This window comes from Pristis pectinata, chromosome 25 (assembly GCF_009764475.1).
Source record: "Pristis pectinata isolate sPriPec2 chromosome 25, sPriPec2.1.pri, whole genome shotgun sequence".
Lineage (NCBI taxonomy): Eukaryota > Metazoa > Chordata > Chondrichthyes > Rhinopristiformes > Pristidae > Pristis > Pristis pectinata.
The window spans coordinates 18164689-18187471 of record NC_067429.1 but is presented as its reverse complement, the minus strand read 5'-3'; the positions used below and the strand labels follow the sequence as shown (position 1 = coordinate 18187471).

Here is a 22783-nt window from a genome sequence, read left to right as displayed (position 1 = left end):
ATCACTCTAGAGGTGATGGTGAAAGAATAATCCATGATGGTGAAACTTACAGGGAAAGGTGTGACCTTACAAAGGCATAGAAAACATGGATATCCGAAATGCCTCTTCTCTATATTAGTATCACTACATCACAGATCAATTAGGTGAATTGCTGACTACAGCCTGATTTGCAGTATCTAGACAGCTCTGGTGCTGTTGGGAAAGATTCAGCTGAGTTCCACCATGGTTCTTTGTGATGAGGTGATTAGAAAGATGATATTGGACATAAAAAGCAAAACTGCCAGCATAAAAATCATGTCCCAATCCATGTTACCAAGATGTTTGGTACATCACTGTTACCTTGTGTGGCCATCAAATTAAGAATGGTACTTATCTGTAGAATGTTATTCAGACATGAATTTATTATTTTACCAACAGGGAAAGTGTGCAAAATGATTTACATTTAGTCGAGGCATCAATATCCGTAGAAATTCAACTACAAGTTAACCTAGTTCGGTAAGGATCTAATCAATTTGTTAAATGTACATTTTCACTTGGTTATATGCTACAAATCTGATAAGACGCTCCTTGGAATTTTTGAGTGAAGTATCATTTTTATCAGTACCTGAAATCTTTTATATAATTTAGCAAACCATCAGTTGCTGTTGTGCTAGACTATAGGTGGATGAGATAGACTAACTGTTCTATTTCTGAACTTTTGCTTTTACACATAAAAGCAGATAAATGTAAATTTATTATTATGAATCTGGGATCAACTGACCAAAACTGTAATAATAACGATTATTATGTAGCTGAGCCCGTCTTTTAGCAGAAATATTTCCATTCTTCAATATCTTCTACTTCTATCACAGCTCTGACATTACAGCTATAATTTGTATATTTTACTCTTACTTTCTGAGTTCTTATAGAGAAATGTTCAAGCCCTGCCTGCTCATTTTGTGCATTTTAACAAATCCTGACATTAAAGCCCCAATTGGGGTGTGAAATGTGTCAAGCCGTGGGAGAACATTTACTGCTCTATTCCAGGTACACCCTTATTTACCACCATTTTAGCCAGGTGGCAGAGATACCCTCTTCTGGCAGGCAGAACACTATTAAATATATTAAAATGAGGGTGCAGTTGCCCAATTGGCACAATTCTAGAAAGTTCCAAGATTATGAATTGTTTGCAGCTTGTTCAGCAATAACAAAATATTGCCTAAGCAATTCTCAGAACTAGGTTTTATATTTTAAAGATAACATATTTTGTTCATGTAAACTGTATATTCATGCTTGGGTCATGTACACAGTTATTTCAACAAATAGGAAGTGGTCGGTGTGTAAAGCCACAGTATCCAATGATGCTGTTGCTGTTTATGGTAAATCTTATAGTGTCATAGATTCATAGAGAGATAGAACACCAAAACAGGCCCTTCAGCACACCAGGTCTGTCCCAACCATCAAGCAACCATTTTAACACTAATCCTACCCCAACCTATTTAATTTTCTGCACATTCCTATCAACTCAGACCCTGGATTCTATCACTCATCTACACATTAGAGACAACTTACAATGTCTAATTTATATACCACACCACGCGTTTTCAGATATGAGAAAAATCTGGAGCACCCGGCGGAAAACCACATGGTCATAAAGATGGCACCAGAGGTCAGGACTGAGCCCAGGTTGCTGAAGCTGAGAAGCATGGGCTGCTTCTGTAACTGTCTTTAGACGCTCAGAAAGTTTGAACAGGGAAAGCATCTTGTTAATCATGAAGGTGCTTCCAAGTTTGCATTTATGCACCTCAACACCTTCCAGTCACCATTTAATATAGAGGTGCAGCAATTTCTGCAACGCTTGACATGTTTGTAATCCTTTCCATTTGGAGGCAAAATGAAATGCACAGAGATCTGTTTGTTTATTATGGGTGAGGATCAGATTTCCATTCAGTTCTGATTTCAGATTTTAACTATCACAACAAGCTCTTTGTGGTTGGTTACCTTTTATTCCCCTATTAACCAAGGCAGTTTGTTGGTATTTGTCATTAAATATTTGTCCAACAATTGACAAATCACTCTCACTGGATGAATCCAAAAAGTCATTTGAGTCCCAGTGTAACATTACGGGACCTGCAATGGAAGTCTTTTATTTTTTTTTCTTCTCTCTCATCAGAGCAGGAGAAAGCCTGCACACATACTTCAGTGGTACAGTCATGGGTGAGAGTGGAATGAAAACATTCGACGATGTGGGAAGTCCTGTGAACTTTACGTTTCTGGTGAGAACAGAAAGGATATTGTGACATTGTTCTGCTTATAAATTGATGTGAAACTGAAAAGTCAACCACCTTGTAAAAATGACTGTAGGAAAGATTCCACTCCTTGCTGTTCATAGTAAAATCATTGAAATATGGTAATAATATGTAATATGAACATTGCTATAGTTTATAAATAACAGAAAATATTTCACCATCATGTTGGGAGTTTTAAAATCTAAACATTATGTGTCCCCAGATTTAATCCTTTATGGATATCACCTTTGCTGGAAAGTATTTTCACAAACATGCATTATTTTAAAGATGAGGTTACTCAGAGCAGTGTCATAGATTCATACAGCATGGAAACAGGCCCTTCAGCCCAACTGGTCCATGTGGACCAAGATGCCCATCCAAGCTAGTCCCATTTGCCAGCACGTGACTCATAACCTTTTAAACCTTTCCTAACCATGTACCTGTCCAACTGTCTTTTAAACATTGTTATTGTAGCTGCCTCAACCATTTCCAATGGCAGCTCATTCCACATATGTGCCACCCTCTATGTAAAAAATATTGTCCCTCAAGTTCCTATTAAATCTTTCCCCTCACCTTAAACCTTTGCCCTCTAGTTCTAGCTTCCCCAACCCTGAGAAAAAGACTGAGTGCATTCACCCTATCTATGCTGCTCATGATTTTATACACCTCTCAGTCTCCTACATTCTAAGGGAAAAAGTCCTAGCATAACTCAGTCCCTTGAGTCTTGGCAACATACTTGTAAATCTTTTCTGCACTCTTTCCAGCTTAATGGCATCTTTCCTGTAGCAGGGTGATCAAAACTGAACACAATACTTCAAGTGTGGCCTCACTGGTGCCTTGTACAACTGCACCATAACCTCCCAACATTTATACTCAATGTCCTGACTGATAAAGGCCAGCGTGCCAAGAGCCTTCTTCACCACCCTGTCTACCTGTGACTCCACTTTTAGGGCACCACATACCTGAACTCCAAGGTCCCTCTGTTCTACAACACTCTCCACTTCATGGTACCACCTATGTGGTTGGACACTTGCCTTGTTAGCTTGGACCTGGGGAAGGCCTTTGATAGAAGAGCACACATGTGCAGGATGGACATGATCTCCAAAATGAACCTTGGGGAGGGAATCTGGAGCTGTACTCTCTGGAGCTTGTATGACCCTGAACTACTTTAATTGTCTGTTCAATTCCTTATCAGACTTCTTTCTTTTCTATTGAAAGTCAGCAGAAGTTCCTGAATACCCTCTTCTTTCTCTGTGGATCAACACAGAGTTCAACAATTTCAGATCTTAATGATCTTGCACAGCTAGTAATGGTTCTGCTTTGAATCTTACACCTTATGCCCTAACCTATCATTTGGTTCTTACCTTGCCCCATTACCACCCTCTTCCATATTACATCATCATCCTCCTTGTCAATTCCTCTCTCTTGCCTTTGGTTTATTATTGTCACATGCACTGAGATACAGTGAAAAGCTTTTGTTTGTGTGCCATCCAGACAGATCAGTCCATACGTAAATACATTGTGGTAGTATAAAAGGAAGTGTTTGAGAAATAGTAAATAATATCTTGCTTTAGTGATATTGTATCCAGTAGATCACAGATTAGATGTAGATGCTAAATATGTCACGCTACTGATTTTGTACTAAACTCCTTCTACAGGTGAATAATCATGGTGAGCCTTTGGGTGACTTAGGAATACTTTACCTCAGCATTAATTGGCCATATGAAATCAGTAATGGGAAGTGGTTGCTGTACCTCACTGAAATTGAAATGACTGGAACAGAAGACCAATACTGTACGCCAGGTGGGAATATCGTGAATGAACTGAATTTAAAGGTATTTGGATATTCTCTTCATATTCATCATTGTAATTAAATATCTTACTGACTGTATTGACACTTCCACAGCAATCTGGCTATTTGAAATACCTCCAAATGCTGTAGGAATTAGATAGTCCTTACAGAGTTCACTATAAATATTTAAAATTATTACTGAAAATATAAGTACAGTGTGTAATAACTTGCTGAGAGTTTAAAGTTTATTTCCTTGCAAAATAGAGTCTAACTTCAATCTAGTCATAATGAGATATAGCACGGAAACACAGAGTCTGTGCCGACCATCGACTATCCATTTGTACTAGTCCTACCTTGATCCTTTTTTTTCCATTCTCAGCACATTCTTATCAGCTAACCCCTGATTCTACCACTCACTGACACACTCTGGGCAATTTACAATGGCCAATTCACTTACCTATTTGCACGTCTTTGGAATGTGGAAGGAAACCGGAGCACCTGGGGGATCCCATGTCGTCATGGAGAGAACATGTAATCTCCACATAGACAGCACCCGAGGTTAGGATCAAAGGGTGTCTGGTGCTGTGAGGCAGTGGATCCACCAGCTTTGCCACTATGCCACATCCATCTAAGTCAGGATTTCTTTAAATCTTGAGCTTGACTCTTAATAAAAAGTATCTACCTCATTTACAAGCACCGTGTGAGTATGGATACTGCAAATGATTTAGGTTGAAATATTCCTTGAAAGTAGGATGTGTGACAAGGATATAGTGATCTAGATGCAGGTTTCTACTTGTAACAAGTCAGAAAAGGCCAGAGGAAGTATGTATGGGTTGGGATCCGCCATTCAAGACTGTTCCTTTCTCAGGCCAAGCTGTAACCATCTCCTAGTGTAAACCCCACCCCTTTTAATAAATCTCATGTGGGAAAGCACTGTATAATTTTCTCATGGCCATGGAAAGACAGTCAAGTAAAGCACCAGCAAATGTGTCCTTCCACAGAGATCCAGAGATTGAAACATGGCCAGTTACCTTTCACAAAAGATAGATTTCTCATCACGCAGGAATCATTGTGATCCATCTAGGCTCAACCACTGCTGTCAATTCACCGTAGCGATCTCAACACCACCTTCAGCCAAGATCTTCTATGTACTCGCAAAATGGCCAGTTGGCAAAGTATAGATAACCTCCAATGGAAATTGGCTCCTTATATTTGCCACACTATAAAGATGGAGAATTTGTCTAACACCGCTTGAGAAGAAGTTTCCAGTCATCCACACTGTGAATAGAAAACATTATGTGTTGGGCAGTACAATGGTGCAGCTGGTAGAGCTGGTTGCTGTCTATGTGGAATTTGCACATTCTCACTGTGACCACATGGATCTCCTGCATGTGATTTCCTCACACATTCCGAAGACGTGGCTTGGTAGGTTAATTGACTGCTGTAAATTGCCCCTAATATGCAAGTGAGTGGTAGAATCTTGGGGGAGTTGATGGGAACCTGGGGAGAATTTAAGAATGAATTAATATAGCATGAGTGTAAATTAGTGTAAACAGACTCAGTGGGCCACAGGGTCTGTTTCTCTCTATGACTCTGTGTCCAAGTGTTATCATGTGGAGTGTGCAGCATTAGTGAGTCTCCGTTGGCCAAACAGTCAGCATGACTTCAAAATTTAGTTAAGTACTATAATGAAACTCAAAAAACTGTACATACTGGAAATCTGAAAAAAAAACAAAAAATGCTGGAAACAGTCGGGCAGCAACAGTGAAAAGAGAAACAGTTAACATTTCCAGTCCAGAGCACTCCCTCAGAACTAGGAAAGACTAGGCAAAACAAGTTGACTACTAGAAAAGTTGGGCAGGGATGCTTAGAATAAAAGGAATATCTCTGATAGGATGAGCCCAAATGAGATATTGCAGCAATAGAAGTAGCAGTCAGGATCTTTTTCTATTTGTATACCCTGGTTTGCTGAGCATGTCCAAAATGACGACAGGCGGAAATGGTCAGTTCTACAGAAAGAAAGAGAGTTACCTACAGATGGAGAACTTGATACTGAGTCCTGAAGATTGCAACATGCCCAACAGAAGATGAGTTGTTGTTTCTCAAGCTTGCGTTGGGTTTTATTGTAACAAGTCTAGGAAGCCACAGACAGTAAGGTCAGAGTGGGATGGTGAATTAAAGTGGCAGGTGACCAAAAGCTCGGAGTTACTCCTGCAGACTGAACACAGGTTCTCCATAAAGCAATCATTCAATTTGCATTTGGATTCTCTAATGTAGAGAAGATCATATTATGAACACTGAATGCAATACTCTGGATTGGAAGATTTGCAATTGAATCATTTCTTCACCTGGAAAGATTGTTTGATGTCTGGATGGTGGGAAGGGAAGAGATGAGAGAAGTGTTACATTTCCTGTGGTTGCATGGGGAAGTGCCATAAGATGAGACATAGTAGGTGGAGATAGAAGAGCGAACCAAGGAGTCATGAAGAGAGTGATCCCTTTGAAATGCTGAAAGGAGAGGGGAGTGGAGTGTGTGTCTGGTGCTGGAATCTTGTTGGAGCTGATGGAAATTGCAAAGGATGATTGACTGAATGTGGGGTGAGAGGTAAGGTGCAACGAAGATGAAGATGGGGAGATCCAGAAAGGAATGGGAAAAGTCAGAGCTGGACCATGTGAAGATGAAATCGGGGGAAATTGGCAACAAAAATGATGAAATTTTCATATTCTGTATGAGTGCAGGAAGCAACTTCAATGTAGTTGATATACTGGAGAAAATGTTGAGGGAGTGGGTCTGAGTATGACTGAAACAAAGCTCTGTTTCACATATTCCACAAAAAGACAGGGATGGCTTGGACACATGCAAATGCCCACCTTTGATCTGGAACTATAATTATAAAGTACTATAACTGTCTGTTGGCTCATTTGGAGGAAAGTAATTCACAACCGTAATTTTCGTACATCGTTCAGCTGAATTCAGTGCCTAGAAATGGACTTTGGGCATTTTTGGTGCACTAACTGAATTACTGAGTATATTGTTAATAGCAAATCAGAAGTCATAAACAAAATCTTGAGATTATGTCATCTTTGCTTTAAGAAATCATATCATCATTTATTTTTTTAAGAGATGTTAAAACACAACCTGTTGTTTTCACAGCCACAGCTGCTTGCTGGGCCAACACCAGCAATGACATTCACACACTTGCTCATGAGGAAATGTGTCAGTGCTTTATGTGTCAGTGTTTTTAAAGGGATCTCTCCTTGGTAGCCTCAGACTGCCATGGAATGTGGGGGCTCGTGGTGTGGTGGGTTTCAGAAATGGAATGGCAGGGTGCAAAATCAAGATGCTGAGAGGGGAAGGAATTGTGGTGGACTCCCTGAATTATGCAGCAACATAATGGAAACAGAGACAGCAAGTGTCACAAAGGGGGTTGGGCAGCTAGTGCCATTCTCAGTCTATCATACTACACTGAAGAGAAAAGAAGAAAAGCACTGTTTAGATTGTGCTACATCTATGGATCCATTTATTACTTAATATGTTATTTTCCAATGACTTAGCAGTAATAATTTTCACTGAGAAACTTAAAATTGTGCATCATTAATGTGCGTTGTTACAAAGGGAGTAAATAAGTTTGTCAGCAACTTGCCAATATCTTCACTAAAAATTCTATAAACATTGTGTGCAGAAAATGGCAAGCTGAGCCACTGTGAAGCCTGTTAAATGAATGATAAGCAAACAGTTGGGAGGTGATAGTTGAGATTGGTCGACCGATGATCAATCTGACAGATTATCAAATGCTGGAGAGCATGATATGCTTCAACAAAATGAATTATGTTGTTAGATTTGTATTAACTCTGAAAATTTTTTCTTCAGATGAATAATCAAACAACACAGCCAGTACGAACGAAACGGGATGTAGCACCTGCAGCTGCCAAAAAGCTCAGGAAATCGACCACAGTGAATAAAGGAAAAGGCGATTTACAGTTAGTAAGTATATAACTAGGAAACTGAAGGAAGCACCCAGACTGTGAATGCAAAAGCAAAGAATTTGCATTTTCTTCTGATTTTCTAGAAAAAAATATTTGGTTACTCCCTTCTCTAAGTATCAAATGCCACATAATTGTAACATAGTTTCTGGTAATTGGAATACGGACATCCACTCAAGATGACTTCTTAAATTATAAACACTGAGAGACAGGAAAGTTCCTCTGGTCCATCTACTCCATCGTGATAAATTTACTCTACACTCCACTAAAACATTCTGTGTGCACCTGAGAAGAAGTTCAAAACCAGACTTAAAAGCCTCAGTAATTTGGGGAAAAGAATGTGGAAAATTCTCAGGGCATCAAAAATAGTCCAGGAGATCACTCTTATCCTGAGTTCCTTGCGATGTATGACCAATGCAAGAAAAGTCGGCATTCAAAGCACCATGTCAGCAAGAGGTACAATCTTAATTATGGTAGATAAAACAAAATATATGTGAGTTATTGGTAAAACCAATATTTTGCTGTCATAATTGGAAGTCAAATGCCGTTTTTATATATTTATTTTTGGAATCTGGTCATTGCTGCCAAGGCAGTATTTATTCCCCATCTCTGATTGCCCTTGAGAAGGTGATGGTGCACTGCTACAGTCCTCCTGGTGAAGATACTCATACAGTGCTCTTGGTCAAGGAGCTCCAGGATTTAAAATCAGCATCCATGAAGAGTCAGATATATATTTCCAAGTTAGAATGTTGTGTGACCTGGAGGGGAACCTAAAAGTGATGGTGTTCCCATGGGACTGCTACCCTTGTCTTTCTTAGTGGTAGAGGTAACAGCTCTGGGAGGTGCTATTGGAGTAGAGTGGGTGAGAAATACAGTGCATTTTGTAGATGGTACATATTGCGGCCATTGTGCTCTGGTGAAGGAGGGAATGAATGTTTACTCTTGTGGTTGGGTTGGTAGTTAAGTGGGCTACTTACCCAGATAGCATCAAGCTTGTTGAGAGTTGTTGAGCTGCACTCATCCAGGCAAGAATTAATTAAAAAAAACTATTGTAGGACTTATGAAACAGTATTTATTAATTGGTTGCATTTTTATGATTGCAGCTCTGATGTAGTTTAACTTTCAAACAGTTTTATATGTCTGTAACATGCTATTTCACATTCTGCTTCTGACAGGAATGCCGAAAGAAACACACAGCCCGGTGCAAGCGATTCAATTGTCTGCTACGCAACATGACTAAAGGGGCCAAAATTACGCTCCGAGCACGACTGTGGAATAGCACCTTTCTTGAGGTACAGATTGAATCCTGCAAAATTGATGGGGATTCCTTTGTAAATTTTTCATGTCTTAATTATCCAGGTTGGCTATGCCCACTTCAGAGTTGCTTCCGATCTTGATCTGTAGTCATATAACGTTTATAAACTCTGACTGAATATTTCAGTAATCCTACCTTTCATCCTCTGACACCCATCACCTATTTGTTTCATATCCTGATCCACCTAGTGGCCAAGCTTGTATAATCTAAATCAAATTGAACATTTATCCTTCACAAATTACGTCCATTTATAACTTTTTTCCAGTCCATGAAACAGATGTTGGAAACAAACATAAAAGATAATGCAATACTTCAAACTTACAGAAAACTGTTGAATATCAAAAGTAAGAATGAGTCTTAATTGATTAATCAAGTCAATTTTCACTAAAGAATGTAAGCAAAGTTACCATAATGGATTGTGAATATCCTTTACCTCTTGAATGTATCTCTCTTAATCAGCCAGCATTGAGCAAATGACTTACAAATTGCATCTCTTCTCACACTAACATGATGCTTCAGAAATTAGTCCGGATAACCTTGCTTTTCAGGTGTGACATGACCTAAAATCCCAGTGCCGTGGATAAGGTGCATGTGTGCATTTCTGGCCAGATGAGCACTGCCCATCATTTTGGATAAGAATTATGACTTTAACAATTCAATATTTGTGAAATAAAACATGACCAAAAATCAAAACTTGCCATGTGGATTGCAAAATCTATGATTTTTGTTCCAGGGTCCTCTGTGCATCTGACATCTGAAGTATGGAGGACTCCAAACCTCTATACTGGTATCTAATGGTTGCAGGAAACTTTCAGAATTTTTCATTTCTTCATGATTTAAAGAGGACTTTCTTGAGCTGTTCCTAAGTAGGAACTGACCTAATACCCCACTACCTTGACTATTGATTGTACTTTTCTATTTTTCCACACTAATCTCTACCCCACACTTCAATTATCTTCCCTATGAGCCCACCCACAATTCCTCCCTGCTCCAAGCTTATCTGAAATCTTACATGCAGGTCATATCTTTTATGTCATATTAAGGCCTACTAAGTGATGTATGAGGTATTAAGCTCTGGATATTATTAAATTGCCTGCACTAGCCACCTAAACAAAACATTTCTGGGCCCATTTTACTGCCAATGTTTATTGGGCTTTTGCAGTTGCTGACAAAATTCTTGGTCATAATTTTTTCAAGTGTATTTTCTTATTCTAGGAATTCAGGGACTACAGCCAGATTTTTGTGCACCTGGAGGCTTCCTTGCACCTAAGGACAAATATTTCCACGATCAAAATGAAACAATCAAATGCAAGAGTGAGTTCTTTTAGATCTCCCTTCATCAACAAAATTTAAAATGGTTATGAATCACATCCATTATTTACTAGGCACATTGAACATTAAAGCAACTGATTATTCTAGCAATCTGAAGCAATCAAGTACAACAACTTACATTTATATAACACGTTTAATGGAATAAAATTTACTGTGGTCCTTCACAGGAATAGCATCAAATGAAATTTAACATGAGTCACGTAAAGGGCCATGGGGACAAGTGATCAAAAGTTTGGTCATAGAGAGAGATTTTAAAGGACTATTTTAAAGGATGCAAAGAAAGAGACAATCAGGGAGACGATATTAGAATTTGAACCCTCAGACCACGAAGACTTGGCTGTCTTTCGTGCATAAATGAAAATCAGGGATGTGCAAGAGGCCAGAACTGGAAGAATGTCAGGTTTTTGGAGGATTGTTAGCTGGAGCAAGTTAGAGTTAGAGAGGGGCGGGTAATCGGGTAATGGAGGGTTTAATAAATAAATGTGAGAATTTTAAACGCAACAGGGTAGAAAGCTTTCCTCTGTCTCTTGCCCAAAAGTCATGAATTTTTTTTAGTGGTACTCCACTTTTGAAATTTGCTTTCCATTTCTTCCATGGAATGGATTTTAGGGAGAGGAGTGAAAGGTACAGATGCCACCACATTGTGAGTTCAGGGCAAAGGGCCGCAGATGAACTCTGTCGCAAGATATTTGATATGACAAGCATAGGACTGAAGGGTGATTGAGACTTCTGAATTTCAAGTTCATAGAGTGTACAAGGTAAGAGACTGGCAGTGAGGTCATTAAAATGGTCATGTTGAGGTAAAAGGGGGTGGATGAACATTTCAGTGGCAGGTGACATGACAATGCCAGTGTTGTTCCATGTTACTGTTTTGGTAATGGAGATTGTTATGAAGTTGAAAGCTGGCCTCGTTGCTGAACAATGTCTTATTTGATTGGGCGCTGGTGCCTACCTGTCCTTCATAGAAAAGTTTTTGCAGAGAAAATGTCATTGATCACAAAGTCCATCAGGCAGTGGTCAGCAGGGCAATACACAAAAAATGTGCTGGAGGAACTCAGCAGGTCAGGTAGCATCTATGGAGGGAAATAAACAGTTGACGTTTCGGGCCGAGACCCTTCATCAGGACTGGAAAGGAAGAGGGCAGAAGCCAGAATAAGAAGGTGGGGGGAGGTGGAGGAGCACACACAGGCAGGGGATATGTGTGTTCAGGTGATAGGCGAGTGCAGGTGAGAGGGGGGACGGTAGGTGGGTGGGGGAGGGGGAGAAGATGTAATAAACTGAGAGGTGGTAGGTAGAAGAGGCAAAAGTCTGAAGAAGAAGGAATCTGGTAGGAGAGGGCAGTGGACCATGGAATAAAGGATGGAAGAGGGGAGGAGAGGAGATGGGCAGGTCATCAAGGCGGGAGAAGGGAGCCACAGGAGTTCCAGAGTTTCCCTATCCAGAGTTCGCCTATCACCTGAACTCACCTATCCCCTGCCTGTGTGTGCTCTCCCCCTCCCCCAACCTTCTTATTCTGGCTTCTACCCTCTTCCTTTCCAGTCCTGATGAAGGGTCTCGGCCCAAAACGTTGACTGTTTGTTTCCCTCCATAGATGCTGCTTGACCTGCTGAGTTCCTCCAGCACTTTTTTTGTGTATTGCTCCAGATTCCAGAATCTGCAGAATTTTTTTGTGTCTAGTGGTCAGCATGGAATGTCCTGCAGGAGAGGGACATGATGGATCATGTGAGATGGTTTCCCCAGTAGACTGTCAGTCAATTGGCAGAATGCCTCATCATCAGAACTCACAAACAAGCACCAAGATCTCATTAGGCTGGCCCTCCCCATCAGATCCATCCTGCACAGTTGGAGTCTCATTCCTGCCACATGCTGCCGAGATAGCTGCAGTGTAGATGAGCTGATCGTCCACCCCTTTGAGGACTGTGCATTTGCCAAGAGGGTCTGGAAGAGGCGCAATAATCCTTGTTAAGGTTCACATGCAGCAGCTGCATAACAGAAGACTCTGTGATCTACTGGTGGTTCCCAGAGATGCATACTGAAACAAACATAAACTGCTGCTGAAAGATCATCGACTTGGTGAAGATGCACTTTGGTCTGCCCGAAATTTGTTGGCTTTCCAGTATAAGGAAATGTCCTTAAACAAATGCTGCCGACTGGCACATTCCAAGGTGTAAGAGTACATGCTGATAGATGCGATAAATCTTGATGCAGCCACTGCAAAGGCTTTGGGGAGGAAGGACCACCATCTAGGGTCCAGCCTAGATACTGAGGGGCTGGGTCCTGTGTAACAGCCACAATGGGCATTGACACATTGTAAAAGAATTGAAATTCAGAATTTTTCACCTTTCCACGTTTCCTTGGTTATGATCCCTTTCTTTTTGAATATAATCTTATATTTGCTGCTTTTTTTTCATCCAGTGTTTGTGATAGCAAAATGCTAATTCTGGGTTGATGTAATGTGCCTCTTACTTTGTTTCCTATGATATTTGATCAAGTCGTAGTTGAACGCCAAAATGTCCAGATTGGATGTAATGCATTTAAATTTTGAAAACGTACAATAAAAAATTCTTTCCTTTGTAAACCCCTGGAGTAAAAACTTTGAACATTTATTGTTAAAAACATATTTGTACCATAATCTATGATTGCATGTTTATATTTTTAAGCCAGCTCTAAAGTTAGTCTGTTCTCATCTTGGATTGTAAAATATCTATGAAAGAATGGATACTCAGAAGCATATCAAAGTGGATGCAGAGTGATTGTTGCCTGAGATTAGTTACTAAAATATGTATAATTCTGAGCTAATCCATCCATTAGCAAGAAACAGCCTGCAAAAACAAATCAATGGGAGCCAATATTTTAATGCACAATCATGAAGAAATAAACCAGCAGACCACCTTCAACATCCCATTTCTGCTGAATGATGCAGAATTTGTGTTTCATAATATGACCTTTTATAAATGCTGCAAAAATATGAGTTGCTGCATCACAAAGTTTAGGTAGAAGACAGAAAAATTGCAACAAAATGTAGAAAACAGACATCTTTTCTGAAATTCACCATACAAAACTGAAAAGGATGGCTATCACCTCTTTATTAAAACTTTCTCTAATTAATTTTGATTGGTATTTTCTTTAATCCAGGTAATTCTCAAAATTGAATCCCAAATTGATGAAGAACCACCTTATGTGATCTCAGAATGGGTCATTGCAGTGGCTGTGCTGGCAGGAATTGCACTGTTGAGTGTCATAATTCTCTTACTATGGAAGGTATGTCATACTTCATTATCATGAGCCTGTAAATGTGGTGCTTAAATAAGCTGCAACAGCCATAAGGATCAGGAGCTGAAAAAAAAATTACCGCATAAAGGGGAAAATAACTAACATTGCTACCATCTTGATATTTATTAGATTCTTCTTACACATAGATAATTCTTGGAGGCAAACATGTCCACAATATCAATCAGTGAACAATTTCTGTAGTTGGTTTATATTAATATACACTCTCCCTTTACCACAGATTATTCCCTGTCTGCATTGCTCATTTAAACACTGTAAAATATTGATTATTTTGATGATATGAAATGAACAAGTTGATGGAAGCTGTATTAAGGGAAGTCTATAAGATGTGGCTGTGAAATACATCCTTGTTTTGCACTATTGCCAAAAATTGAAAAGAAAGAAAGATTGTTTTTGCCTTGTTAAACATCCTCTTGTGGATGTGGTCATTTTCAGGATTGGTCTCTGGTACTATTCCCATTCTATTTGCATTAGACTGAGGAAAAATGTGACAGTGTCATTGTGGGTGTGTTACAGGCAAAGAGCAAGAACATTATTCTTGTTCATATTACCTTATTTAAAAAATAAATAAGAATTACCTGTGCATGGAAAGTTACATTAGATATCTGATTGATAAATCATTTATTATCCTAACTTTGCGATGTTTGTGCTATATAAACAATCAAACCATCAATTTAATCTTACTAGCACAAGCATAGATGGTATTAACGATGTATATAATGATGTTTGGCCTTCTTGAAAAATGGTCCCTGAAGAGTAATATTTGAAAAAAATTGGGAGGGTGAGAAAGATTTAAATATTTAGACTATGGTGCAGATATATTCAAACAGATATATTTGAAAAAGTGATCATCCCATTGCATATTTCGATGCTTTACAAACCTCACTACACTTGATTGTTCGTCAATTATCTGTGGAATGTTACCATTCAAATGCAACGCTCATCTGCTCCAAGGTAACCGCAAAACATCTGTACTTTCTGTTACTCGGAAAGCATCTGGACTTTCTGCTTGAGTAGGATGTGTACAGTGAAACAGAACTGCAAATCATTGAGTGATTGTATTCTTACCCTTATTTATTCTTAGTGAAATTATTTGTAACTAATTAGTGAGTGAATTTGAATGTTACATGTTCGTTGTGATTGCTATGAGCTGAATTCTGTCTAAAGATTATAATATGGAAATGAGAGCAAGATTTTGCACAAACAAGGATTTTCTTTTGTGTTTCTCTCCACAATGCTGTTTCTGTGGTAACTCACAAATGCAAGAGAGATTTTATTGACACAATTTAATAATAGTTTGAACAAGCACAATATGTACTATATATATTCCCCCATCTGTTTCAGCTGGTTGCCATATTTCCTAAGTCTTGTCTTCTAACAGTTTCTGGATGCCTTACTTTTTGTTAGTTTCAATCTATAAATTGAAAATGCAAAGTGATGTTTTGATTCACTTCACATTAGAATGTAAGGAAATCAAAACCTATTGCACAGCAGTACCTTTGCTTCTTTTGAGTAATTATAACTGTTTCATCAGCTTCATTGTAGTAAGTAGGGAGGGATTTGAATTTAGTGAACAACCTTGCACTTTTTAAAAATGGATTGTGTGGTTGACAGTGAGTGGGAAATGTTAGGCTGCAGGAAGATAAAGGTGGTCTGGTCAGTTGAGTGGTAAAGTGGCAAAGGAATTCAATCTTGTGAAGTATGACATGATGCATTTGGATAAGTGCAACAAGACCAGGGAATACACAATAAATAAAAGATAGAGGGTTTTGAAGGGTCGGAGTATCCTTGGATTATAAGTTCATAGATCCTTAAAGGGAACTGACAGGTCAATAAGGTGGTTAAAAAGGCATATGGGGTGCTTTACTTTATTTTGCCAAGGCATAGAATGTAAGATTTTTGCTAGAAGACCACAGCTGAGTACCAGTTTCAGTTCTGGTCACCACATGACAAGATGGATATGAGAGGGTGCAGAGGAGATTTACAAGGATGTTACAAAGGAATGGAAACTTCAAGCTATAAAGAAAGATTGGATAGCCTGGGGTTGTTTCCTTTGGAACAGAAAAGGCTGAGGGCAGATGAGGTGTATAAAAATACAAGGGGCCTAAATGGAGTAAATAAGTACCTTATTTCCCTTAATAGGGGGATCAAAAACCAAAAGGCATAGATTTAAAATCATTGCTAGAAGGATTAGAGGGGAGTGCTAGAAGGATTAGAGGGGAGAAAAGGAAAAATATTTTTACCTAGAAGGTTTGGAATTTACTGTCTGATTTGATGTTGGAGACAGAAAGCCACATCACATTTAAAAAGTAAAAGGTATTTGAGGACTGATGTTGGTAAACTCTGTTTCACATACAATGACCAACTTCAGGAGCTTACTTCATGATAGATTTACGGGATTTCATCATCCATAATTATTTTGAGAAAAGAAATCATTATGTATGTGTATTTTTGTAAAATACTCCATGTTTTGTTGATAATTTTAATTGAATAACTTCCTTCTTTATAGTGTGGTTTCTTCAAGAGAGCGAACACACGAGCTATGTATGAAGCCAAGGAGCAAAAGGCTGAAATCAAGACTCAGCCCTCAGAAACTAAGCGCCTTACTGATAATGACTAGTGCTGGTCAACCTCACCTCCTGCACTTTTTGGTAATAGAGCATGCAGTGGCAGAATAAGGTTGGGTAGGGAAGTGTTTGGGATCTATTATTTTGTAATCCTATATAGGGTAGCTGCCTGTTATCCTTTATAAAAATTTTATTTACTCCAGGAATGACTATTGCTATGTTTTCTTTCTAAATCTCGTTGTTGCAGAAATAAGATCATTTTACTTCTATATTTCTTCACTTTTTTGTTTTGCAAAACAAATCACTGTAGAACTTTTCCTGTATTTTTTCCTCATCTTCATACTCCTAAAATAACAAAGCAATTTTGAGGAATGAACAGTCCTTGCACGATTTCCAAAGAGTCATTCCAGAGTTTAATTGCTCCCCTTTCAACGCCCATGTCTTCAGCTGCCAAGACTCGCAGTCTGGAGTTTCCTTCCTAAACCTCTGTGCCTCTCTTTCTTTTGTTAAAGTAACCTTAAAATCTACCTTGCCATGTTTTTGGTCATCTGCCCTAATAATTCCTTAGAATCATAAAAACCTATGGTGCAAAAGAGGCCATTCACCCAGCGTGTCCAAACTGGCCAAAAATGTACTTCAGGTTAATCCCATTTCCCAGCTTTATGTGGCTCACTGTCAAATTTTGTTTGATTATTTGTGAAGATTCTTTACAGATAATCAAACATATTGCCACATTTAATGTGCTTTGTATATTATTATTGCTGTCTGAGTCAAAGCATATGACTTTGATGGGAAGGAAAACAGCTAGTCTTTCAACACTTCCCCACAGCTATGCCACCAGAACCAAACACATCACAGAAGACAATGCCATCCAATTTTGTCCCTTTTCCTGCTGTTTTCCTTCAAGGTTCAGTGATGATATTGGAAAAAAATTATGCAAAATGTCACAGGCTTTTTGACAGTGAAAGGATTCACTGTGGCTGATCCTGACCTTGCCCATTATCTATACATTTCCTTATCCATATAATGGTCATCAGACAGTAGCTGAAAGTGGGAGCTCTGGTTGATCTTTTAAATAAAATTTAAGGTCCATCTTGCAATGGGGTTGAAATTATCCAGTTCAGAAATGATGAGGCAATGGTAATTTTTTTTACCTGTTAATGCCTAGACAACTTAATGAAGAAAATGTTATCATTGATCTTGGAAATTCTGTATAATTGACTTAGAAAAATGGTGATGCTCACTTTTAAAAAGTGGATTTGCTTGGATTATTTCCTTTCTCAACTATCTTTGCATTATGTTTGATAGCTATCAACATGCTAACCAACTCTATGTACTGAATCTTATTTTTCCTACGCCCGGAGAAACCTTAGGAGAGAGGACTACTTTATCCTGCTTCATGTACAACTCTTGTTTTCCTTGCCTTTTCCTCCACATGGACAGACTAATTCTCTAAGTTCCTTTCTCTAACAGATGACTGTTTTTTTCTCATTTTTCCCCTATTTCACTAATTGTTTTTTTTGATCTTGCTGACAGATAATCTCTTCGTAGTCTACAAATTGCATAATTTCCTATTTTGATTACAGTGAGCTTTCGTGGAAAGATTCTCATCATTGTATGTTAGCAGTTTACTAACCTCTCTTTTTCTTTTACATCTTCCTAAATGTTGCTGGGTGAATGAAAACCCAGGAATCAATTGTTCTCTTCTATATTATTAAGCCTGGTTACCAGTTAAACCAGAGTTCACAAATGCTTCTTTGCCTCTCTATTTTCCACCACAATGGTTTCGAAATGATCCTATTTATGAGTAATTTTTCCACCATATCTTTGTAATCTTCCTATCCTTATGCCACAGCTCATTGTCCTACTTTGCTCTGAATCCGAATCACTATATAAACTCCTTCAGTCAAAATTCCTGGTTAAATCTTCAATTATTAGGCCTCTGTAGAATGGAATTCTCTTTCTAATACCTTCAGACCAACTATAACTATTTCCATCTTCAAAAGCCTCCTGAAAATCCCCCTCTGCAGCCATCCCTTACCTAACTCTTATTTGATATCAATATCACCCACCCTCCTTCACCCTCCACCCACCTTCATCCAGTGACAGGTTGGCACATCTTACCAAATCAACATGGGAAATAAAAGATAAATTATCCCTACTGTCTTTCCAGTTGAGATCAGCTAAGTCATCACATAAAGTCTGAGAATCAAAGCTGGACTAGATGGCTCTGTTACACTATTTATACCAAATGAAGGTCAAGGATCCTGGGTTCATTATTTTTTTAATCTAAAAATGATGTTGGTTATCCAAAAGTAATAAGCGTAACCAAAAATGATAGTTGGGTTAGTCAGTCACTTCATCAAAAGTTCACTCTTAAGAAGTACGTAATAACTTTCTTTTGTGACCTTTCTTTCTTGAGCAGTGTGGCTTCTTCAAGAGAACAAGATACTATAGAAGTATGCCAAAGTATCATGCTGTGAAGATCCGCAAAGAAGAACGCTACTTTATCACAGAAGGCTTTACAAATAAGACCCAGAAGAAGCAATGGGTAACAAACTGGAAAGAAAAGGACAAGTACTAATGATTGCTTCTTTCTGAGTTTATAAGGAGCCATCCTGCTGTGTCCAAACACTTACCTGGCAAATATTACAGGAAACTTGACCTGTGTACAAACATTTCTGTTCACATTACATTAGTTCTGTTTATGATAACTTATGTTTCAGCTGCATTCAGAAAAAAATATGAGATAAAGTTTGTAAAGCACAGTGGGAACAACTTGGAATCCTCAATGCCTTTTGAAGTTCTTGTATGAGCTACTGATAGGTGCAGGAGCATGGTTTTCCAGTAGGTTAGATTAAGACTTCAATGCACTGAAATATAGAGGGAAGGGGCTGGTCGGAGGGCTTGTAGATTGGGGAGGGAGGTGGGTTGGAGTAAACATATTAATTTACAATAGGAACAGGACAGTAGTTACCACTTCATGAGAAAATTTCATTGTGCTGAATATATTGTTCTGTTATAATTTTAACTCTAGAACAATATGGGTTAATATTTAATTTATTGTGTTAAAAGGGAAGATAGGTCCACTTGAAATCGAGATGTGGGTAGGGGTATTTTGGTTGAAAATCAGCTGAAGAGCTCTTGAAAGGGTTGCTCTCAGCCACAATTTGTATTCCCCATCCCCACCCCCAAGAGCATGAATTCAGTTTAGAAGACAAATGGGAGCAAAACAAATTGCATTCTGATCAGCTTCTGCGTGTGCTGCTGGTATTGCATATTATCTCCTTTGTCCCACACTGAACCCCGTGATAGAACTACTTACGAGATAATGTTACAGATGTTCAGAGTTGATGTGAGCTTTCCATTTGTGCAGTGTCTACTGAATAACAATTGCAGAAGGTGTATCATTCTATGACATCGATACACAACAACTAAAAGAAAGTGAGAGGTAAAGATTGTTTACCAATATGTTTTCTGTACTTGCAATGTCAATCTTTTGGTTTCTCTATTATCTTTGAAATATGGTACTATGTTTTTTTAAATTCCAATCCATACAGTAGTATTAAAGGTACATACACCAATGTGTTTTCATGTTGACAGGATATTGGTGGAAATGTGATATCTTTTATCACTTCAGATTGAGGTAGTAATTGGAACTGTGGATCCATTATTTGCCATCCTGTTTGCTGCTTTGAAAAACAACTTAATGTGAGGAAAGAAGGTGTCAGCCAGGTATTCACTCTCTCCAGTTTACTTTGTAAATTTGCATGTAATTGCATATAAAAGATCCTTATTTTTAATGGAAAAGCTCTTATGACAAAATGAAAGTTCATGCACTGAGATCAAACCAAAACATTTTTTTCTTGTTCACTTAAACAATCAGAATGTGTATATGTATTTACACATCCGTACAACATCGCACTAGAGAAAGTGCAAGAAGAAAGCGAGCAGTTAGTGATACCTTTAATTTAAAAAAATAATATATACCTTGAAAACCTTAGATTTAAATTTAAGTGAGAGTTGAAGTGCCCTGTTGCTGACATTTATGTTAAACACTTAGCCGTTAATGTAATTCTCCATATTATATTTTAAAAATATAAATAGAGGTTAGCATCTCTTTTAAAGTACAGGACATGTAGCTACTCCCATTGTAGTAATTATGCATTATAAACTCTGTATAAAAGACAAACAGAGTTTGTGATTTGATTCTTGGAGTAGCTAAATTCTCCAATAAATGAAAAATAAGTTGACTCTAAGACAAGATTTTTTTCTTTATCTTAGTTTATCTGTTTAGATTATAGTGATATTGGGCAAATTGCAACCATACTAGAATCTGTCTTGGTTAATAAGTGCAGCTTGGTTCAGTCAGAATATAAGTTATTGAAGATTAAAATATAAATTACTGCTTAGTACTGTGTTCAATTCTGGACACCATAATTAAGGAAGAATGTTAAAACTTTGAAAAGGACATAAAAGAGAGTGGTACCAAGAATGGAGAAAATGGGAGAAATGGTGTTATTCTCCACTGACCAGAGAACATTAAGGAGATTTGATAGAGGCGTTCAACATCATGGATGAGTATTATAGACTAATAAGAAAAATTCATCGGCAGACAAAATCAGGAAACACAGATATAAGGTAACTAGTGAAAGAACTAGATGCAAAATATAAGCTTCATGCAGCAAGTTTCTGTGATCCAGAATGCATAGTCTGAAAGGGTAATGGAAGCAGATTTGGTTAATTACTACTGTGTTTTATATTCTTAACTGCTGAACATTTAGCAAATAAATAAATATGTCACAGAACTAAGAAATTCTTATACTGTACTTAGATTTGTAAATATTTGGCATTCTATTATATGGATGTGGGGATTCTGTTTTGCTACTGTAGTCTTTGTTGTATCAAATTGTATTAATACTGTATAAAATGTTTATTACTGTTACTGAAATTACTGAAATGGGTAATGTCTTTTTAATAGTTTGTGCTACTGGAATATCTAAATAAAAGTATTTTTATCAAAACATATGAAGGGCTACCACATTCAGTGGATGAACTATCAGGATGAATTAACAATATAGCAAATGTAACAAGTACACAAAGTGACTTGTGAATATATTTTGGACATTTAAAGCATCTGCCAAAATTCTCTCTATTGGAAAATGTCCTCACCTACCTCCTGTGGCCCTAGAACAAAATTAATATTTACCCTCATATTTGTGATCACATGTTATCAGGATACTTGTGCTTATTGTTTGCCAATTCACCTAACAGGACATGTAACTTTGAGTGTTTATGACAGAGAAAATAGAAGGATTTATTGTCTATTTTTGACCCCATCAGATGGTGGAATTATTCCAGTGAGCTTCAGGTTAGAGCAGAAAAATCCAGTTTGGTAGAGCACATTAAACTCTCCCATTTTATAGAAAAATGCATCCACTCAGCATTCCTGTTAATAGGATGATCATTAATTCATTAATTATTTGCAGAAATTTGGTTGCAAGCCTAAGCTTTATATTATCTAATGTGCTCGATGGAACTTGTAGAATCTGATAATAACCTTTGATCACATATCAGCAGCCTATCATGAATTATTGATACAATGTGGTAATTCGGTTAATAGATGCAGAAAAATATTAAAACGATCAATTTATACCTTGCTACAACTAGCTTCACCCTATAAGTTTTCAGTTTGAATGAAAATAATACTCAAGGCATTAGTAATCCTAAAAATAGGTTATCTGCTCACAGTCGTCAATTGAATAATATTAGTGTCCAATGAGTTTTGGCTCATATTGAGAAAGGATTGCACCCAAGAAGAATATTAAACCATATAACAACTTTGTCAAGGAGAGTTTTTGGTATTCAGTCAAAATGGAAGTTCATTACAAATGGGAACAAGTGATATCAACAAAGCAAAAAGGACAGAGAACCCAGACATCCAACACTGTGAGGGCTGACTCTCTGAGTACATAAAAGTTATCCTTTTAATTTCAAAGATATTACTGCTTGCAATTTATATTAAGGACTAAAGATTGGTTCTTGTTTGAATTAATGCCTGCTATATTCATTATAATTCCATAAATCTTGAATCACTAACAGTGACCACCCATGTTTAACTTATGTTTTCCTCCTGAATGCTGCTTAGATGATGCTACGTGCCTTTTGCAAGTAAGTTTTTCATTGCACCTGTGCATACACATATTTGTGCATGTGACAATAAACTCAACTTTGA

General features: G+C 37.9%; 1 protein-coding gene across 1 annotated transcript in view; it reads left to right on the top strand.

The window, feature by feature from the left end:
- The window catches only part of LOC127583006 (integrin alpha-3-like), a 147636-nt gene extending 126068 nt beyond the window's left edge, over nucleotides 1–21568 (top strand). The window contains exons 18-26 of the mRNA XM_052038693.1: nucleotides 418–495; nucleotides 2153–2255; nucleotides 3926–4102; nucleotides 7931–8044; nucleotides 9219–9335; nucleotides 10574–10672; nucleotides 13826–13951; nucleotides 16491–16632; nucleotides 18974–21568. Coding sequence (XP_051894653.1) covers nucleotides 418–495; nucleotides 2153–2255; nucleotides 3926–4102; nucleotides 7931–8044; nucleotides 9219–9335; nucleotides 10574–10672; nucleotides 13826–13951; nucleotides 16491–16601 — 925 coding nt within the window. The 3' untranslated portion in view covers nucleotides 16602–16632; nucleotides 18974–21568. The remainder of the gene's footprint in view (nucleotides 1–417; nucleotides 496–2152; nucleotides 2256–3925; nucleotides 4103–7930; nucleotides 8045–9218; nucleotides 9336–10573; nucleotides 10673–13825; nucleotides 13952–16490; nucleotides 16633–18973) is intronic.
- Nucleotides 21569–22783: the final 1215 nt, after the last annotated feature.